General features: G+C 52.2%; 1 protein-coding gene across 1 annotated transcript in view; it reads left to right on the top strand.

Moving 5' to 3' along the window:
• The window catches only part of PAG1 (phosphoprotein membrane anchor with glycosphingolipid microdomains 1), a 99,653-nt gene extending 91,411 nt beyond the window's left edge, over positions 1-8,242 (top strand). Inside the window, exon 8 of the mRNA XM_039841937.1 lies at positions 146-8,242. Coding sequence (XP_039697871.1) covers positions 146-514 — 369 coding nt within the window. The 3' untranslated portion in view covers positions 515-8,242. The remainder of the gene's footprint in view (positions 1-145) is intronic.
• Positions 8,243-16,881: the final 8,639 nt, after the last annotated feature.

Here is a 16,881-nt window from a genome sequence, read left to right as displayed (position 1 = left end):
ATGGAGGTGTCGCTAACGGTCTCATCGGAACCATTTAGAAGAGCCGGGCATCACACTTACACTTGTTGCATGTCAGTGGGAGCTGGGGTGGGGGGGCCGGGGTCGAGCGCGAAGCTTTTTGATCCCGTTGCCCTCTGTTTTCTAGATCTCGGCCATGTACTCCTCCGTAAATAAACCCGGGCAGTGCGGGAACAGATCGGGACAGTCGCTGAAAGCCCCGGAGTCCAGCCACATGTGCGACCCAGGAGCCACTCAGAGGTCCCCGTCTTCCTGCAGTGACCTCTACGCGACCGTCAAGGACTTTGAGAAGACCGCCCGCAGCGCCAGCCTGCTCCCCGCGGCAGGGAGGCCCCGGGAGGACTCGGAGCCTGACTACGAGGCGATACAGACTATGGACCGAGAGGAGGAAAAGGCCGCCCCCGAGGCCAGCGGCCGCCACGGCTCCTGCCCGCGGGAGAGCGACTATGAGAGCATCGGGGACGTGCAGCAGGGCAGGGAAGTCACCAGGCTCTAGCAGCCCCAAGGACATCCCAGAGCCCGGGGCCAGCGGCCGGGGACATCTCTCCTGCACACAAGAAGCCGCGACGTCACCATCACCGCCCATGCGGCTTGGGTGAGCCGAAGCCCGTGCAGATGCCAGACAGTCTCTCAGCGTCGGGGACAGTGAGGTGCGCACCTGCTGCCCGAGGCTGTGCCCGAGCACATGGCCCCGTGTCAGCGGAAGAGCTGCTCCCGCCAAGACGCAGCCCACCTGCCTAACACTGCCGTTCCGGTGACCCAGGTTCCCGTTCTTCCGCCCCTGGTGGCCGTCCGCCCTCTTCCCCTTAGACTCTTCTGATGGCTCCTGCTCCGTCCCACGGACGTCCTCCCGCAGGCCTGGACCTGGCCTTCGCCGTGAGAAGCCCCGGTCGCTGGTGCCGTCAGCTCGCCGTCATCTTCCGGGGCGCCCCTGGAGCGCCGAGGCCTTCACACCTTCCGGTTTGCACGCTCCGTGCCAGCAGCGTCCCCCGAAGCACTTGAAGCCGTTTTCAGATTCTTTATTTTATTTTCGCCATCAAAACGTTTTTCTTTTTCCCCGAGCGTTTGAAACTCTTCAGAACTCTTGCAGTGTTTTCCACAAACGTCGTGATACTTCTCTGCTTGTGTTCGCCCCCATCCCACTCCCCCAGAACTGAGAGCCTCAGCCCTCACGTTGGGACAGGGACCACACGTCTGGACGGCGGCCACGGCGTCCGTCTCTGCGGACTCGTGAGCGTGTTCCTCGTGTGCACTGCCGGTACACCAGCAGCGTGGGCTGCACGAGTTAACCGCTGCCCTAATCTATCTCAGATTAAAATGCAAACGTTTATTTTTCTTATATAAATTTATAAGATGTTTTATGTTTAACGCCTGATTTCTAAAAGGTGCCGGAAAGATAATGTATATTGACTATTTTGATTTTATGTACAATGATTTATACTCTCATTTTGAAAAGTCACTCGAAAGCACATAAGCAAGGGAGTTATAAGTTGTTGTTATCATTTTTTTTTCACCAAGTGTTTAAAAACTCAACTTTTCAAATGGTACTTGGAGCTCTCGGTCAAAATCACCTGGCTCGCTGGAAAAATAAGGAGAATAATCATCAATGATCATTTTCAGTGGTTTGTGGTGGACAATACTGAAAAATTTGAAATGGTAAAAATGGGAAGAACAACAAAAGATGACAACGGATGACTGAATCATGAGCCTCGCGCAGGTGCGACTCCCAAGGTTTGAGCACGTTTTTAAGAAGACAGTGAGGACTTCTGCAGTCCAGTGCTGGCAAATGCAAATTGTCCATTGGGATTTTTTTTTTTTCTCCTTCATTTTACAAAAATGGGTATCTGAAATCACTCGGATTGAGAGATCAGCCCGGTGTGTATTCAGATTTCATAAGGCCAACTTTGGGAAACGTATTGACTTTTCATTTCGAAAGAAAATGTGTTGAAATGCTGTATGCAGTGTGGGTTACAGAAAATGGATCTTTCCTCCAGCGTTAAAGAGAGAGAGGCAGTTATTCTTACCGCTGTGACACCTGTGACCTTTTGGCTCGGACCGTCTCGCCGTTCCCATGTGCCGTGACCAGGAACGCAATCGAGGGGACCGAGCGCCTTGGGGACCAGCTCACTGGCGTGGGTCCGCCATCCCCCGCCCTCGTGGCTGGCCGTGGTGACCGCTCCGTAACACGTCTCCGGAACCGTAAATCTGCGTTGGGGTGAACTCGTTGGCTGCCGTTCCTGTTCAGTCAGCCGTGTCTCTTGTGAAGACGTCACGTGAGTCGGCACGGTCCTCGGTGATGGTGGCAGAATACCCTGGGAACAGGGAGTGTCCTTTGCCCTCTGCAGCCACATCCTGCAGCCACATCCTGCAAAGCACTGTTTTGCCTGGTGATGGTCACTGCTTAATGTAAATGAGTTTGGCCCAACCGTCTGTCCGTCCCAGGGTCCCTTTCGGGCGTGGCGATAGCTCTGTCACACTCACGCCGGGCCCGGCGCATGCAGCAGCAAGGCCCTTGCGAGCCCCTGGCCACCGGAAGTCGATCGTTTTCACGGTGTGCTCCTTATCACCAGGGCATCATCCCGAGGTGCAAAGCCATCTGCAGAGGCAGGAGCTCTCTATCAATAGTTACATCCTCTAGAATTTCGGTACCGGGGTTCCCCTGGGAAGCTTTGAAATGAAGGCTTTGCCGAGCAGCCACAAAGTACGCACTGAACTATCCTCCTTGATCTGAGAACTTGTGCTACGATTGAGCCGTGAGATAAAGCATTGTAAGTACCTTAGAAGGAACCATGAGGCCCCCCAATACAGATCCTAAAAGAATAAGTGACAGCACAGCCCAGGGGGGCCAGGGACGGACAGTAAACTTCAGCAGATGGCTCTGTTCTTTAGACCACTGGTACCAAAGCGAGGTCTGTGTATTGAAGCATCATCGCTGTTTTGACCTGATAGTACAGTATTTCACAGAGGTCATCACTTTTACTTTATTTGTTGAAAATCTGTGCTACAGTCTTTGAATTGGACAAAAGCCTATGGCTTCTCTAGAAAAAAAGGTTTCATCTTGAGTTAAGTACTACAGAGTTTAAACATATGAAAGGTAATTATCGAAAAAAAGGATTTATTGTATCTTTAGAATTCAGCTTTGACAGCTGTATTATGCATTCAGTGATAATAACCTAGGTTATGTGAAATTATACAAAAAGATACAATAAGTTTTTAGGAAATTTTTTTGTCTTATTAATCAGAATTATAAACTTATCTTGCCCAAAAGTAGAATTTTTTTTCATTTAGAAATTTGGAAAGTGTAGAAGAATATTTTCTGCTGATTTTACTATTTCTCAAATACAGTCAGCAGGAAAGTGTAACCTGTTTTATGTGAAATGTTTAAAGAAATTTTAAATTTTAGAAGAAAGTAATTTTTGCAAATATGTTTTCCACATATATTTTTTCCTGCCCTGTACTAAATTATATTCTTAGTTCTAGTAAAGCTTTTGAAGGTACTTCTCTGCTTCATGGGAAAAGGCTAATTACTGACTTATCTGACCTCAAAATCCAAGAGTTAATTCTAATTGAGGGCTAATTAACAACAGATAGTCAACACAAAGAACTAAAATTTAACCTCAGCATGTCACTATACCTATTTCTCATATCTGATTTTTCACTTTTCTACTTAGAGCATTTCCTTACTTTAACCAGTAACAAGCTATATATACACACACACAAATATATGTATACACATATGTACATACATATGCATGTATGCCTAATTAATTAGGATACATCCTATTATGCATCTTGAATGTTGCCTTCATTTAATTTTCCTAATGAATAAGTTCAAATTTGAAATTGTGTCCATCATTCTCTTGGCTGAAAGACAGTGGGATTTTAAATCGTTTTATTACACACGTGACTCACTGTATATCCAACCCAGCGGGAGGGAGCGTAAACAGGTGTCTCAGGTGCTGTAGGAGGTTTGGCCAAAAGCCACAAGAGCCGGTGGCCAGGGCGGGGCCGCAGCAAGGTGACCGCCCTCCAGGCAGCGGAAGCGGAGGCCGCCACCGTCACATGGGCCCGTTTCATTTCACTCTCTCTAGAAACCCCGGAATCCGCGGGCAGGGGGTGTCGTCTGCCGTGAGATGTCGCTGCTCCGAGGTGATGGCGTGGCCGTGATCACGGAGCTTCGGTGCAGGACCGAGCCAGGAGTTTGTAAATGAGTAAATGACCTTTTTCCAGGGTTCCCTAGAAGAGTTAATGTGACTCCGTGTGACCTAGTGGCGCCGTTGAGGTCGGTCCCCGGCCAGCCCCGCCCTGGCTGCCAGGAGCACAGTGGGGACTGGTGGTTACTTCCTGGCAATCGCGACAGGAAATTACTGTGTAGTTGGGAAAAGTTAAAGTGTAATGTTTGGTGTTAATAAGTGACTGATGTGAAAATAGGAACAGTGTCTATAATGTCAATATGGCTTTATTTGCAGTGAAGTCTGAATTCCTTGTCCTGTGGTAGTATTTCCTTACTCCACATCATGCCTTTTCTTCAATATGTCATTTTCGACAGTGGCATTAGACAAGTTATACACACTGAGAAAACGCTCGACTTAAACAGATCAGTTTAGAAACCAGGATAAATTAGAGTTTTCATCTGGAAGTGCCAAAGTAAATTGAACAAAATCATGGTCCAGAAGAGAACAAACATTCATAAGTGCTTTTTTCCCCTACTGCTCATTTTTAAGCCTTTGTTTACATCCAGCCTCTAATGTATAGAAAGCATTTCACTGTTTTTCCAAGTTCTTCTTTTATTTAACTAAGAAATAGTAGCTCAGATTCCTTGTCATGCCAGATGGAATGAGAAATGCGATTTTTGTTAAAAGGTCAATTTTTCTAAAACGTTTAATTCGGTAATCATTTATCTCAATACAGCTAGATGACATTTTTCTTTGCTCACCGATTATATGCTATGGCCATTTTTTTTTAAATGTACTGTGTTCTGGTGTCTCAGATCACCTCGTGTGACGGATTATAAAGGCTGGTAATTGTCACTCCTCGGAGTTCTGTATGTTGGCAAGAGTAAATGTTTTAATGGTGTCACCTCTTAAAGGTATTAACATACGTTCTGGGGGAGTTTGAAACAGAGCAAAGCAAATAGAAATTCACATTTCGTTGTCCATGCATTTTTTTTTTTTCCTCAGAAAAACAGTTTCCCAGAAAGTGACTTATTATGTGTTAGGTCGTGATCGGTTTCAAAGTATGCCTCTTACTCAAAAATATTCCAAAATAATTCATGCCTCTGAGTGGCACTTAGACTCATTGTCTCAAAGGCCTTTTAATGGTCACATTGTCCAGTTCACAAAAGAGTGGGAAAGTTGTTTTCAATATCGAGAATTTTTAAACGTGAGTTTTAGTCCAACAAATATCTCTTATTGGCTTCAACAGCTTCCTGACTCTAGGCCTTTCAAAGAGTAAGTCTCAAGAATGGAGGCAGGAAGGCCCTGTTTATTCCGGCCTCCCTTGGGGTCTTCCTGCACAGGTGACCTGCTGTGACTTTGCACAGCACCGCCCCAGCCCCCCGTGTCTGCGGCGCACAGGGCGCGCCCCACTGGCTGCCAGGGTAAAGCCACAGACCCGCCTGGGGAAGCAGATGCTGGGTTTCTGTGTTGGGAGCGTTGCTAAACCAGGTACAGCCTTGCCCACACCTTGCATGAGAATGGTTGGCACTGAGGGACGGTGGGACGGAACAGAATTTTAAAACTTCTACTGAGGATTCTGCCTCACAAATGCAGAAAAACTCCCACCATTCTCTGCCCGGGTAAGCTCGCTGGCCCCCACAACAGCGGCCCCGTGTCTCCTGAAGTTCCAGCGAAGACAGATCTTTGTAACAGCCGACCAAGAGTTACCCATCAGGTTGGAGGACACTGATTATTTTGAGGGGGACATGCAACCCGTTCTTGTAAAAATTAATCATTTCAAAAGTAAATTGAGTGTAACATTTTTTTTAGCCAGCTCTGGGAAACAGTCCCTGTGAATTACGCCCGTCGTAAGGAGTTCGATCTCCTCTCCCAGGTCTCAAGGGAACGCGACGGTCTGAGCATCTAACTGTGGCGTCTGCAGACACTGAGAACAGCCTGGCCGTTTCTGGGCAAGCTGTCTGATGCTCAAGGGGCGGATGCCAGCACCTTGGAGTGCCAGCCCAGGAGCGGGGTGACACGGAGCCTGACGGTCCCCTTTTCTGCACACCTGAGGCTCCACCATGTTTATGTCTCGCGGTTTTGTTTAGTTTTGACTTGTCGCCGTAGCTAATGGTCCGAATGGATATTCCGGAGTCTAACTTTTTTCTAAATTAACAGAACAGATTCTCTTTATACATTATTTTTCAAAAGTCCACCCAGTGTACCAGCTAGGCACCCTTATTAGATCAATTAAGGCTAAAAGAGGGAGCAGGCTTGCCCTCCCCCCGGAGTCTGCAGCTCAGAACTGTCTTGCCCTAATGTCCAGTTGTGTTATGTTAATTTTTTAACTCAGCGAGTTGGAAATCATGAGATTGAACCAAACTTTCCTTTTCCTTTCTTAAGCCTAAAGAGCATTTTTTTTTTTTAACTCGAGCTCCCTATTGAAGTAGTGGAGGTCCCTGACCTGACCCCAAAGGCCCGAGTCTGTCTGGGAAGGACTTCGAACAGCCCTTTGACAAGTTTTCACATATTTTTAACATAGAACCCAACATGGCATTCACGATCCATCCCAGAAGCTTGCTTACGTGTTTAAAGTTTATTTTTTGCACATAGGCTTCTCCTGTATTTCCTGGAGCCATGCTAGAACCCTAATCTCCGTGGGCTACTCCATCACTGCCCGCTGGTCCCAAAAGTGGCAGTGTACTTGGCAGCGCTTGTCACTTAGGGAGAAGCACGTGGACCATTTCAGGAAAGCTGAACTCACGTTCACGTCGACAAGCGTTTGAGAGTCCTGTGTGCCTCAGATTTTGACACTTTTTTTTAATTTCTTTTTTTTTTCCTGAATGCCAGCTACATACTTGGTTCCGGGGGGTGGGCAGGGCAGGGGTCAGAAGTAAAGTTTGAACTAAGGGACATGGGCAAGACTTCCTGGCTCTGCGTGTGTCCGTTTGTGTGTGTCTCTGGAAAGTGTGTTACCCCAGCTCCCTGCCCACCCCTCTGAGTCTCTTAGGGAACAAGCTGTAACGGTGTGTAAATGAGAGAGAGTATCTCAAAGATTTAAATTATTATTTAGGTGTTTCCTTCTTTGTAAACTCAGGAATAAACCTGGTTTGTGGATAGCATAATATGGCTACTAAAGCTATAATTTCTAGGTCACTAGGCACATCCTTTCAACTATGTTTCATTTCGAGACTTCCGACTTAGTTTTACCTGGGAAAAGAAACCCCTCATAATGGAAAAAACAAAACCAACGAAAGACTTCCATAAACTCTGGAAAAGCGTAGCGTCAGTCTGACATCTAGCCTAGAGCTCGTGTTTCTTGCCTACAGTATTTCAACAGTTTTTATGGGAGAAAAAAAATTGCACATTCTTTATTTCTTGGAAAAGTGAATTGAGGTGTTGAATTACATTCTCAGAGGGGACAGTTTAGTCTGAAGAGCAGCACTGGCTTTGGAGACGAGCTCACGGCTCTGAGGTCCCTGTTCCAGCATCGACGTGACTGTGTGACCTTGAACAGATGATTTTAACTTCTCTGTGCCTCAATCCCTCCGCCTACGAAATGGAGATGATGGTACCAACCGCTGCCTACCTCATAGAGTTAGTATGGGGGACAAATGGGGTAATTGAGATACATACCAACGCTTTCAACTGTGGACGGAAGGTGCTATATACATCAAAGTTGTATTGTTTTTAATGATCCGATTATGGTGTTTAGGGCTTAAACAACAGCAATACTGTTAGTCATGTGAAGGATAAGTTTCAATTTCATGCACATTTACAAATGTCGTCTGCGGCCAGACCTTGACCCTTCACCCAGCCATGGTACCTAAGGAACTGAAATGGCCCTTCGTTTTCTGTATTTCTGCCCGGAGTATTTCTACTCTGAATGTTCCCAAAAGGCTGGAGTTTAACTTCTCAATCTCTTAGAGTTTACATGTAATGAACTTGACTCAAGCTCTGCGTAAAAGTCTAGTTACGTGTAAATGGCCGGTACGCTGTAATTAAAGGTACTTATCAAATTGTCTTCATTCTTTTTTTAATTGCAATAAAGGTCGGTTTTATCAAAAGCTTGTTAAAATTTACTTGCTGTTGGGGAAGGTCAAGAATGGCTCATTTTTAGGCCCTTAGAGCATAACCAGAGTTTGGGGATTTTAGCCATCAACGCAGCCCTGTGACAGGAAGCAACGCCTGATGGCCAGGCCCGAGGGTATGGCGGTCGCAGTCCCAAACGCTGCAGAAAAGGCGCTGAGCCTGAGTCCCAGCTCCATGAGGACACTGGGGAAGCTGTGACTTCTCCATGCCCGATTCCATGCACGAAGTGGGGGTTAACAGTCTAGAGCCCACTAACCAGGTTGCCTTGGGGATTAAATGAGATATTGAGCTTGGCACCCTGCGGATGCTAAGGGCTCTAAATGCTAACAGGTGACTGTCGCCACAGGCCTGGGACATTTTTGATGACACCTACCCACACTGCCTGCCTGCCACTCCTGTGAAGAAAGGCAACCAGAGAGCAAACAGTGCCCCAGGCCATGAGGAAAAGCCACCAGTGGATGGCTAGCGGGAGTGTCTCCCCAGCATCTGATCCTGGCTGCTGCTCCTTCCTAGTCCCTGGAGACAGGCGTTGGGGTCGCAAGGCAATGCACGTGAGGGTCTTCCAGGCGTACTCCTGTGTCCTATCTCTGCCGTCAACCCCAGGCACCCCAGACCCACGCATGGCCTCTTACATATCCCCCCGACCCGGCCTCCGTCTTGGAGCCGGACCCGAGCTCCCTCGTCTGCCCCAGCCCTCCTGCGCAATCACAGGTGTTCACCCTGTCTCCACCTTCTACGGGGACCAACCTGATTACTTCTACCTAACTCCTCCCACAGGCGTGAGCCAGGCCCCCTAAACTGTCCTGGCGGGCGCATTGGGGAGGAGGAGGCAGAGGCGCCCTGCGGAGCCCAGCCCAGGGCCCTGAGCCCTCACGGAGGCCACGCTGCCCGGCCCGGCCTCAGAGGGCTCCGCTCCGCTCACCCTAGGACTCGCTTTCTCACACAAGATGCGCAGGGCCCGCGACCAGCTGCAGGAAGGGGCCTGGCCACCTCGGCCTCAAGCCCCGCCTCCTGGCTCACCACTCGGGGGACCCCGTCCTTCCCAGCCGTCAGCCCCAGCTCCGGGCTGCGTGCACGGAGGCTGGGAGCCGGGAGCTGGGAGCCAGGAGCGAGCTCCAATCCTGGCATCGCAGCAGCCAGCTTCACACACACACACACACACACACAGTGTAATACTGTCACAGTCTCCACCCACACCCACCACCCACCACCACCACCACCACCATCATCTGGGACAGCCCCAGGGAACAGAGCCTCCGGGCGGCACCGTGGCTCGCACCTGGCACCTGCGGACTGGAGCGGTCTTTACAGCTCCGCCCAGCCCGCACTGCCCCCGCTGGGACATGGCGGACCTTTAACCAGTGCTCCTTAGGGCGGTGGTCCCCAACCTTTTTGGCCCCAGGGACCCGTGCTCCTCTGAGAATCTAATGGCTGATGATCTGAGGCGGAGCTGAGGCAGCGATGCCGGTGCTGGGAGCGGCTGCAGATACAGATAGAGCTTCACTCGCTGGCCCGCAGCTCACCTCCTGCTGTGCAGCCCCTTTATTTTTCCTAACAGGCCCAGGGGTTGGGGACCCCTGCCCTAGGGGACTGGAGGGCTCTGAGACCCTAATTAAGGTGACCCAGGCATGCTCCGCCCTTTATGCCTTTGTTAGAGAAGATTCTCTGATCCCCCTTTTTGCCTGTGACACTTCATTTTTCTAATGGTTCAAGCTCTTACTGCCCTTTTAAGGTCACCACGCCGAATACTGGCTGTCTCCCCGGTGATCCCTAAACTCTCAAGGCTGGATTGCAGGTGCTCCGAAGCCAACGGTCCAGCAGGCTTCATGCTTCCACGGTTTCTCCATCTGTGAGCTTCCTGGAGGGGCGTGTGGCTCGCCCAGCTGTGCCCCCAGGGGCGTGCTTTAGCTTCGAAGGGTCCCCCATGGCATAAACCAGTTTCCTACACACAGAAAGCACTAAATAGATGTTGTCTAATTCGAATCCTCACACCTGTCCATTGTCTGCAGTCCTGTGAGCCTGTCTCAGACGGGTGTTGATAAACCCATGGGATTTTAACCTTGAGCCCTTCCCCTACCCAGTGCCTCTCGGTGCCCGTGACCTTCTGAACCAACCCCCGAGTAGCAAGGCAGGGATGTCCTCCAAGGTAAACCAGCCCCAAACGTGGCAGCGGGGGAGGAAGGGAGACGTCCGAAGTGGAGAGAAACAGCCTGACCACGTGGCAGAGCTGTCTTCTAAGACAGACGAGTCCTTCCAAACAAGCAGCTTTCAATGCTCACGGCCCGACGAGAAGATCTACAGAACTGCCCCGTCAAAGCAGAAAAACGAGTTAACAGGGAGACAAAAGGAACCACAGGAAAACCACTTATTGACTCATTCAATAAACATTTACTGAGCACTTACTATGTGCCAGGTGCTGGAAAGCAACAATGAGAGACAAACCCCTGCCTCACGGAAACTCTCCCAACCGCTCAGCCCCGCAGCTGGGAGTGCCGAGTCTCTGGCGATCCACTTACAGGGGCTCGCAAGGCCTCGGGGAACAGGTTACCGTCAAGGCGAGACCCAAATGGGAAGCTGGAGAAAGAGCATCTGGGAGTAGCATGTGGGGCGCCGCTGATGCCAAGACTGCAGGTGGGGGAAACCTAGCTCTCCACACACAGGCGGACGCCATTCCGCCGGGCAGGCCGCCAGGCCACCTGGCTTCTCTTTCCCCCTCATTTTTGCCGTCATCCAGGCCGCCCCCAGCCTACATGTCTCTGTGGTACGTTCCGGTACGTTCCGGACCGTCACCAGATGCATCCTTCTAAAATGGCAAGCCTGGCTCTGTCAGGAGTAAAAAACAGACGCCCCAGTAAAGTGACTATTAAGCACCTGCTATTCCGAGGCACCGGTCTGGATGGCGAGGCCACAGCAGCACCCAAAACGGGCAAGGGTGACGGTTCCCTCACAGTGCAGTGGGGCAAGGGAAGAAATGATTCACCGAAGCAGAGTTCAGATCCCCAGTGTGATGAGTAAAGTAAAGAAGACGGAATAAAGCAAACGAAAGGCACGTGGAGTAGAGTGTTTCGTGTTGTCGGCCGGGCCGGGCGGGTAAGAGGTGACACTTTTCGTGCGGGGTAGTCGGAGAAGCCCGCGCGAGCTGGAGCAGTCACCGGAGGCTCGGGGAAAGGCGTGCAGCGTCCCGACACGGGCGGGGAGGGGAAGGAGAGGTGACGTCTCCGATCGCGATGACCTGGAAAGCCGTGGGGCTTCCAGGCGCCGCCATCGGCCGGACGCGGGCTCACGAGGGCGTCGGGACGAGTCTGCCGAAAACTCAGTCCCCTCGCACCCACCCCGCCCCGGGGGACACGTGCCGTGTGGTGCTACAGCGACAGGAAACGCTGGACGGAGCTCTCCGGTGGCGTAGGCGTCCCCAGCCCAGCCAGGGGTGACGCCCGTCGTCGCCGGAGAGAGACTCGGCGAGGCAGAGCGCGAACGCCCGGGAGTGGACCACTGACCGGCCAACGCGTGTTTTAAACTGAGGTTAAAAATAATTTACCACTAAAAAAAAAACACAAACAAACAAACAAACAAACAGAAACACATAGTCCCTACTCTCTCCCCTTAGTCATTAATTCCTGGGCAGCTTTTGAAAATGAAATGTTTTCGGTTCAGAGATTCTCGTTGTCAGTGACGATCATCGTCAGCTTTTTTCCTACATGGTCGTCAATCCTTGGGTGCTTCTGGCTTCAGTCTTTTCCGTAACTAGTTGGATCCAGGGACCCTCACTGGTCCCAGCGTCTTCGCTTGCTTATCCGCATATCTCGGGGAAGGCTGAAACCAGCTGACTGGCTGTTTCCTTGGGAAAATGTGAAATATCCAGACCCCTCGGCACTGGCGAGTGCCGGCCGCGTCCTGGAGGCCCCAGGCCCTGCTTTCACACGCTCGGAACCACTCGAGGGCCACACCAGACCGCGGGGGGCTCCGCTAAGGTCATGCCCGCTCTGAGCGTCAACTCCCCCGCCCCGCAGCCCAGCGGCCAGTGTGACGCGGCCCAGGATCTCTGTGCCGTGCGGGGCCCTCGGCACCCTCCCCTCCAGCTCCTGCAGCCGCTCTGGCTCCTGGTCGGGATGGCCCGATGCCACCTCCCACCTTCCCTCGCTGACGGCGGTAACAGGTGCGGCCGAAGGCGCGGGTCAGAGCTGGAGAGCGGCGTCTCCGCGGCCTCACCCGAGCACGCGTGCACTTTGCCCTCGGCTCCCTCTGAGCCCCGCACCTCCCCGCCACACTGTGCGAGTGACTAATGGGTGGCGATGCCCGCCTAGCCCGGGTCTTCCTCCGCGGCAGAGAGAAGCGGCCATGGCTTTAAACGGTCACTGTTTTTTCCTCTTCCGCAAACACTCGAGGCGCAAAAGCAGCCGCATCAGAGTCAGCCATGTAACCAATCATCCAAACTGGATCTTTGTTTCCTTTAAAAAATGAAAATCCAGACCCCACACGGCCTTGGCAGTAAATGTCAGTTAAATCCTGTTAGTGCGGATGCTTCTCTGCGACCCTCTGCACACGGCCCCTTCGATCTCCCTCCCACAACGCAGGGTCCACCGAGCGCTGGGCGCCAGGTGACGGTTACGGGGCGCTCCATTTCCCTCTGAGGACCGGGGGCCTGCAGCTGGAGAGAGCGGGCTTAGTGCGGGATTCCACGTCACCTTCTGAGACACGAAATGTGTGTTTCTGTGTCTGGGGCCCATGAGGGAAGCTTCCCACCGTGACCAGCTTCGTTTACAGTCGGGGTTACCCCGCCCCCTAAAGTCCATCAGTCTTCACAAACAGGATGCCAGAGCCAGAGAGGATCTTCGGGTTCGCCTAAGCCACTGGGCGCTTTTGCGGGTGCAGGCGCAGAGGCCTAGCCTGGCACAGGAGTGGCGCTTGGGCAGCGGGACCGGAGAGAGGCCACTACAGAGGCCGCGTGGCCAGCGGGGTGTCTGCAGGCCTGCATTGGTGTCAAAGACCAGAAATCAAATCCCAGGAAGGCCACTTACTCGCTGTCAACCTGTGCCAGGTCGAGAGTGCCGCCACCTGCGTCAGTCTGCTCACCTGTGAAATGGGACGAAGGGTCACGAGGAGTAACAGACGCCAAAGTGCCTGACTGCCTGTCCCCCACCGCACGCTCTTTTCTGTGCCTTAATTCAGAGGCTCTGTCCCTGGTCACTGGGGAAAGGAAAGATGTCCCTTCCTCACCATCATGACTCTCCTGGCGTCTGTCCCTTCTCCCTGCCCAGGTCCTACACAGGCGCTGGCACACGCACACACACACACACACACACACACACACACACACACGGCATGGACCCCACCACAAGCGTGGGCCCCCGCCTGCTCTCCACCAGCACTGACAGCGGCAGCCACTGCGGATCCCCCGAGGAAGTCCCCGTTCACATGGAGGTCAAGGTCAGGCTCCCAACGACCACCGACCACCGGCCACACTGCCCCCTCCGCAGGCCCCAGGGACGGGACCATGCAGACACCACTCCAGAGGCACTTCCTGTCTGGCTTTAATTAATTTCTTTGTCTCACTTGAAAAGACATCTTTACTTGTCTAATCCACCCTGTGCTTTGGCTGCAATACAAGGCTCTAAATTCAGCTGTAGAAAGTGGCAAACCTCTAATTTCGTGACAGAGGGTGAGGCGCGTGTCCCCTGAGTGCCCGGGGACTGAGGCAGCAGCGTCTGCGGTGGTCTGTCCACGCCGTGGAGTATCATTCGCCTTCAAAGGGAAGGAAATTCTGACACATGTCACGACATAGATGAACCTTGAAAACATGATGCCAAGACAAATAAGGCGGACACAAAAGGACAGTGTGTGATTCCACTTAGAGGAGGGGTCCAGAGTAGCAGATGCGTCGTGTCTGGGGATGAGGAGGAAGGAAACAAATTTTCTGTTTGGGAAGATGAAAAGGTTCTGCAGATGGATGGTGGGGATGGCTGCACAAGCGGCGGTGAACTGTGCACATAAACATGGTTAAAATGGTCAATTTCATGTTCTATACATTTTACCACCGTAAAAACAATCTCAACAGAAAATCCCGATGCACGGGTCCAGCCTCTGCAGGTGTGGATTGAACTGGTTTGGGGTGTGGCTTGGACACTGAGGTTTTTTCTAGCTCTCCAGGTGATCTGTCGTGCAGCCAGGAGTCACGCTGTGAGAACTTCAGAGACCAGCAGGGACCTGCAGCAGCCAGCCGGACCCCCACAGAAGCCGCAGTCAAATCGGTGGGCGGTTCTGTGCTGTTTTTGATCTCTCTCGCCCGTCTCTACTCCAGCGCGATGGGATCAGCACGAAGCCACCGGATTCCCAGTTCCTCTCGCAGAACGAGGAGAAAGCGAGGCTGTCGGAGGCCTCCGTCTCGTCTGAGGGCCACGGGGGGACCGGCGGCTGCCTTGCCTGGCTCAGAGACCGGTGCGCACATCAGGTTGGAGGCGACGATGTGTGTCGGTCATGCTATTTTTAAAAAGCAGGATTTTTAAAAAAATTGACGCGAAAGTTTTTTTTCCCCCATGGAAACAACATTCGATCTCTGATCTTTGGGATTTAACATGCTCGATGTCATTACAGCACCAGAGCTGAAACCGGCTGGGGACTCGAAAGCTTAGCGCATCTGCACAGTTTTTCTGACTTTTTTTACTCTTTTTTCAGTGGGGTTAAAAAAAAAATCAAACATGGAAATAATAATCACAAATTCAGAAATTATATTGGCTGGGTTTTACTCGTCTAGACCAATACATCTGTTTCCTGGAACTCTTTCTAAGCCTTCTGTCTTTTTTTTCTTTTAACTGTTTGAATAAAACAGACACACACACACACACACACACACGTACGTGCACATACGCACACACATGCATGCACGCACACACACATGCACGCATGCACGTCACTGCCCTGGTGGGACACTGAAGAGATGCAGGGCTCACCCCAACATAGGGCCAGAGCCACCCTTGGTGGGCAAAGGTCCCCACACAGAACATGCCACCGTGAGCCTGCTGAGAAAGGCGACTTCCTGGATGGTCACCGAGGTGTCGCGTGGCATGGTGTGGCGTGGCATGGCGTGGCGTGGCAGGCTGCCCCCACCCCTCTCCTCTCTCGCCAGACAAACAGCCTCTGTCTGTCCGGTTCCCCGAACTTCGAGTAAGTGGCCGAGGCGCCTCATGAGCCAGGCCGAGTCCTGAGCACAGTCTGCTCCTCTCAGGAGCCCGAGCTGTCAGTGGCAGCTGTCAGTGTCGGTTTCTGTCCCTTGGAGCGCCTGCACACTCAGGATCATGCTCAGGGAACCAAAGTCCGAGAGGAGCAAACAGGACTCTCTCTCTCCTTTCAAAATACCGCCACCGACGTGTCCCCAGCATGGTGAGGAAATGAGGTTTAATGTGCCAGATCAGCAAAAGCAGGAGGTCAGTGGAGAAAAGTGACCTGAGCTGGCGAGAGCCCTTCTTCCCCCTCCCGCCCATCACGTTTATTTGTGCTGGGGTCAATGGCTTTAAACAATGACCTCTGACTCAGAAGTTTTGAAACAGAATGGAATTCAAAGCACAGTTTTGGTTGGGTTTGATAACGTCCTTCAGACCCAGTTCACTGAGTGGAGAGAGAGTGGAGAGATTTAATGTCCCAGACTGGTTCCTTTCTAATTTTCAAATATGCAGTAGGACCTTGCTAACTGTAGCCTCCACGCTGCACATCACGTCCCGGGGCTTGTTTACTTCGTCACCGGAAGTCTGTGCCTTCCGACTGCCTTCACCCGCTGCACCCGCTATGAGTGACATCAAGTCTCTACCTTTATGGTGTGATAGAGACACAAGCCGACTTCCTGGGGCCTCGTCTCTGTACTCAAGGGAGACTCGTCCAACCGCCAAAAGTGACTTCGAAGGATTCGACTCTTCATGTTCCTCTCCTTCAAGATCCTGGTTAAGGGACCCCAAGTCCCCTTCCTTTCCGCCCACGGGTTTCTCGCTCCCACTGAGCCTCCTGCACCAGCCCCAAACCACGCCCCCAGCCCTGCAGGGCTTCCTGGTGGCCCCGCCCACCTTCTGTCCCCTCCTCTTCACCGCGTAGGTCGCCATGGCCACTCCAAGCACTTAGCCCCGTCCCACGCCCCTCCACCCCATAGCTTACCCTCGTCCCTTCTAGCAGCGTTGCCTGGTCGGTGGTCCAGGAACCCAGCCGGATGCGCCTTCGTAGGTGGAAAGGGAGAACGGAAATCTGTGGATGGTGAGGACCCGGAGGGAGAAGCTGGAAACGGTCACCCACGAACAGCTGGACCCGCCGCCCTGGCAAGACAGAAGCACAGCTGGCAACGGAGCTGACCCCGCAGCGTCCCCAGATGCTAGAGCACCCATTAAGCCCCTCGACCCTTCCCGGCTGAAAGTCCCGCTTCTACGTCCCTTCTCAAAGGACGGCTGCCAGGAAGAAGCTCAGAAAAGGGGCAAGGGGTGAGGTAGCTGTGAGTGCGGGGTCTGGGGCGCTCAGCTCGCATCCCCCCTCCCTTCCCCTTCTACGTTTGACCCTAAGAACTACCGCTTCTTCCACGTGTGATGCACGTGGCTCACACCCAGCCAAGCGCGGCCAAATATTGGGGGTTGAGAGGATG

This window comes from Pteropus medius, unplaced genomic scaffold, assembly GCF_902729225.1.
Source record: "Pteropus medius unplaced genomic scaffold, Ma_sr-lr_union100, whole genome shotgun sequence".
NCBI classification, from domain to species: Eukaryota; Metazoa; Chordata; class Mammalia; order Chiroptera; family Pteropodidae; genus Pteropus; species Pteropus medius.
The sequence above is the reverse complement of the archived record's forward strand: the minus strand, read 5'-3'. Positions and strand labels throughout refer to the sequence as shown.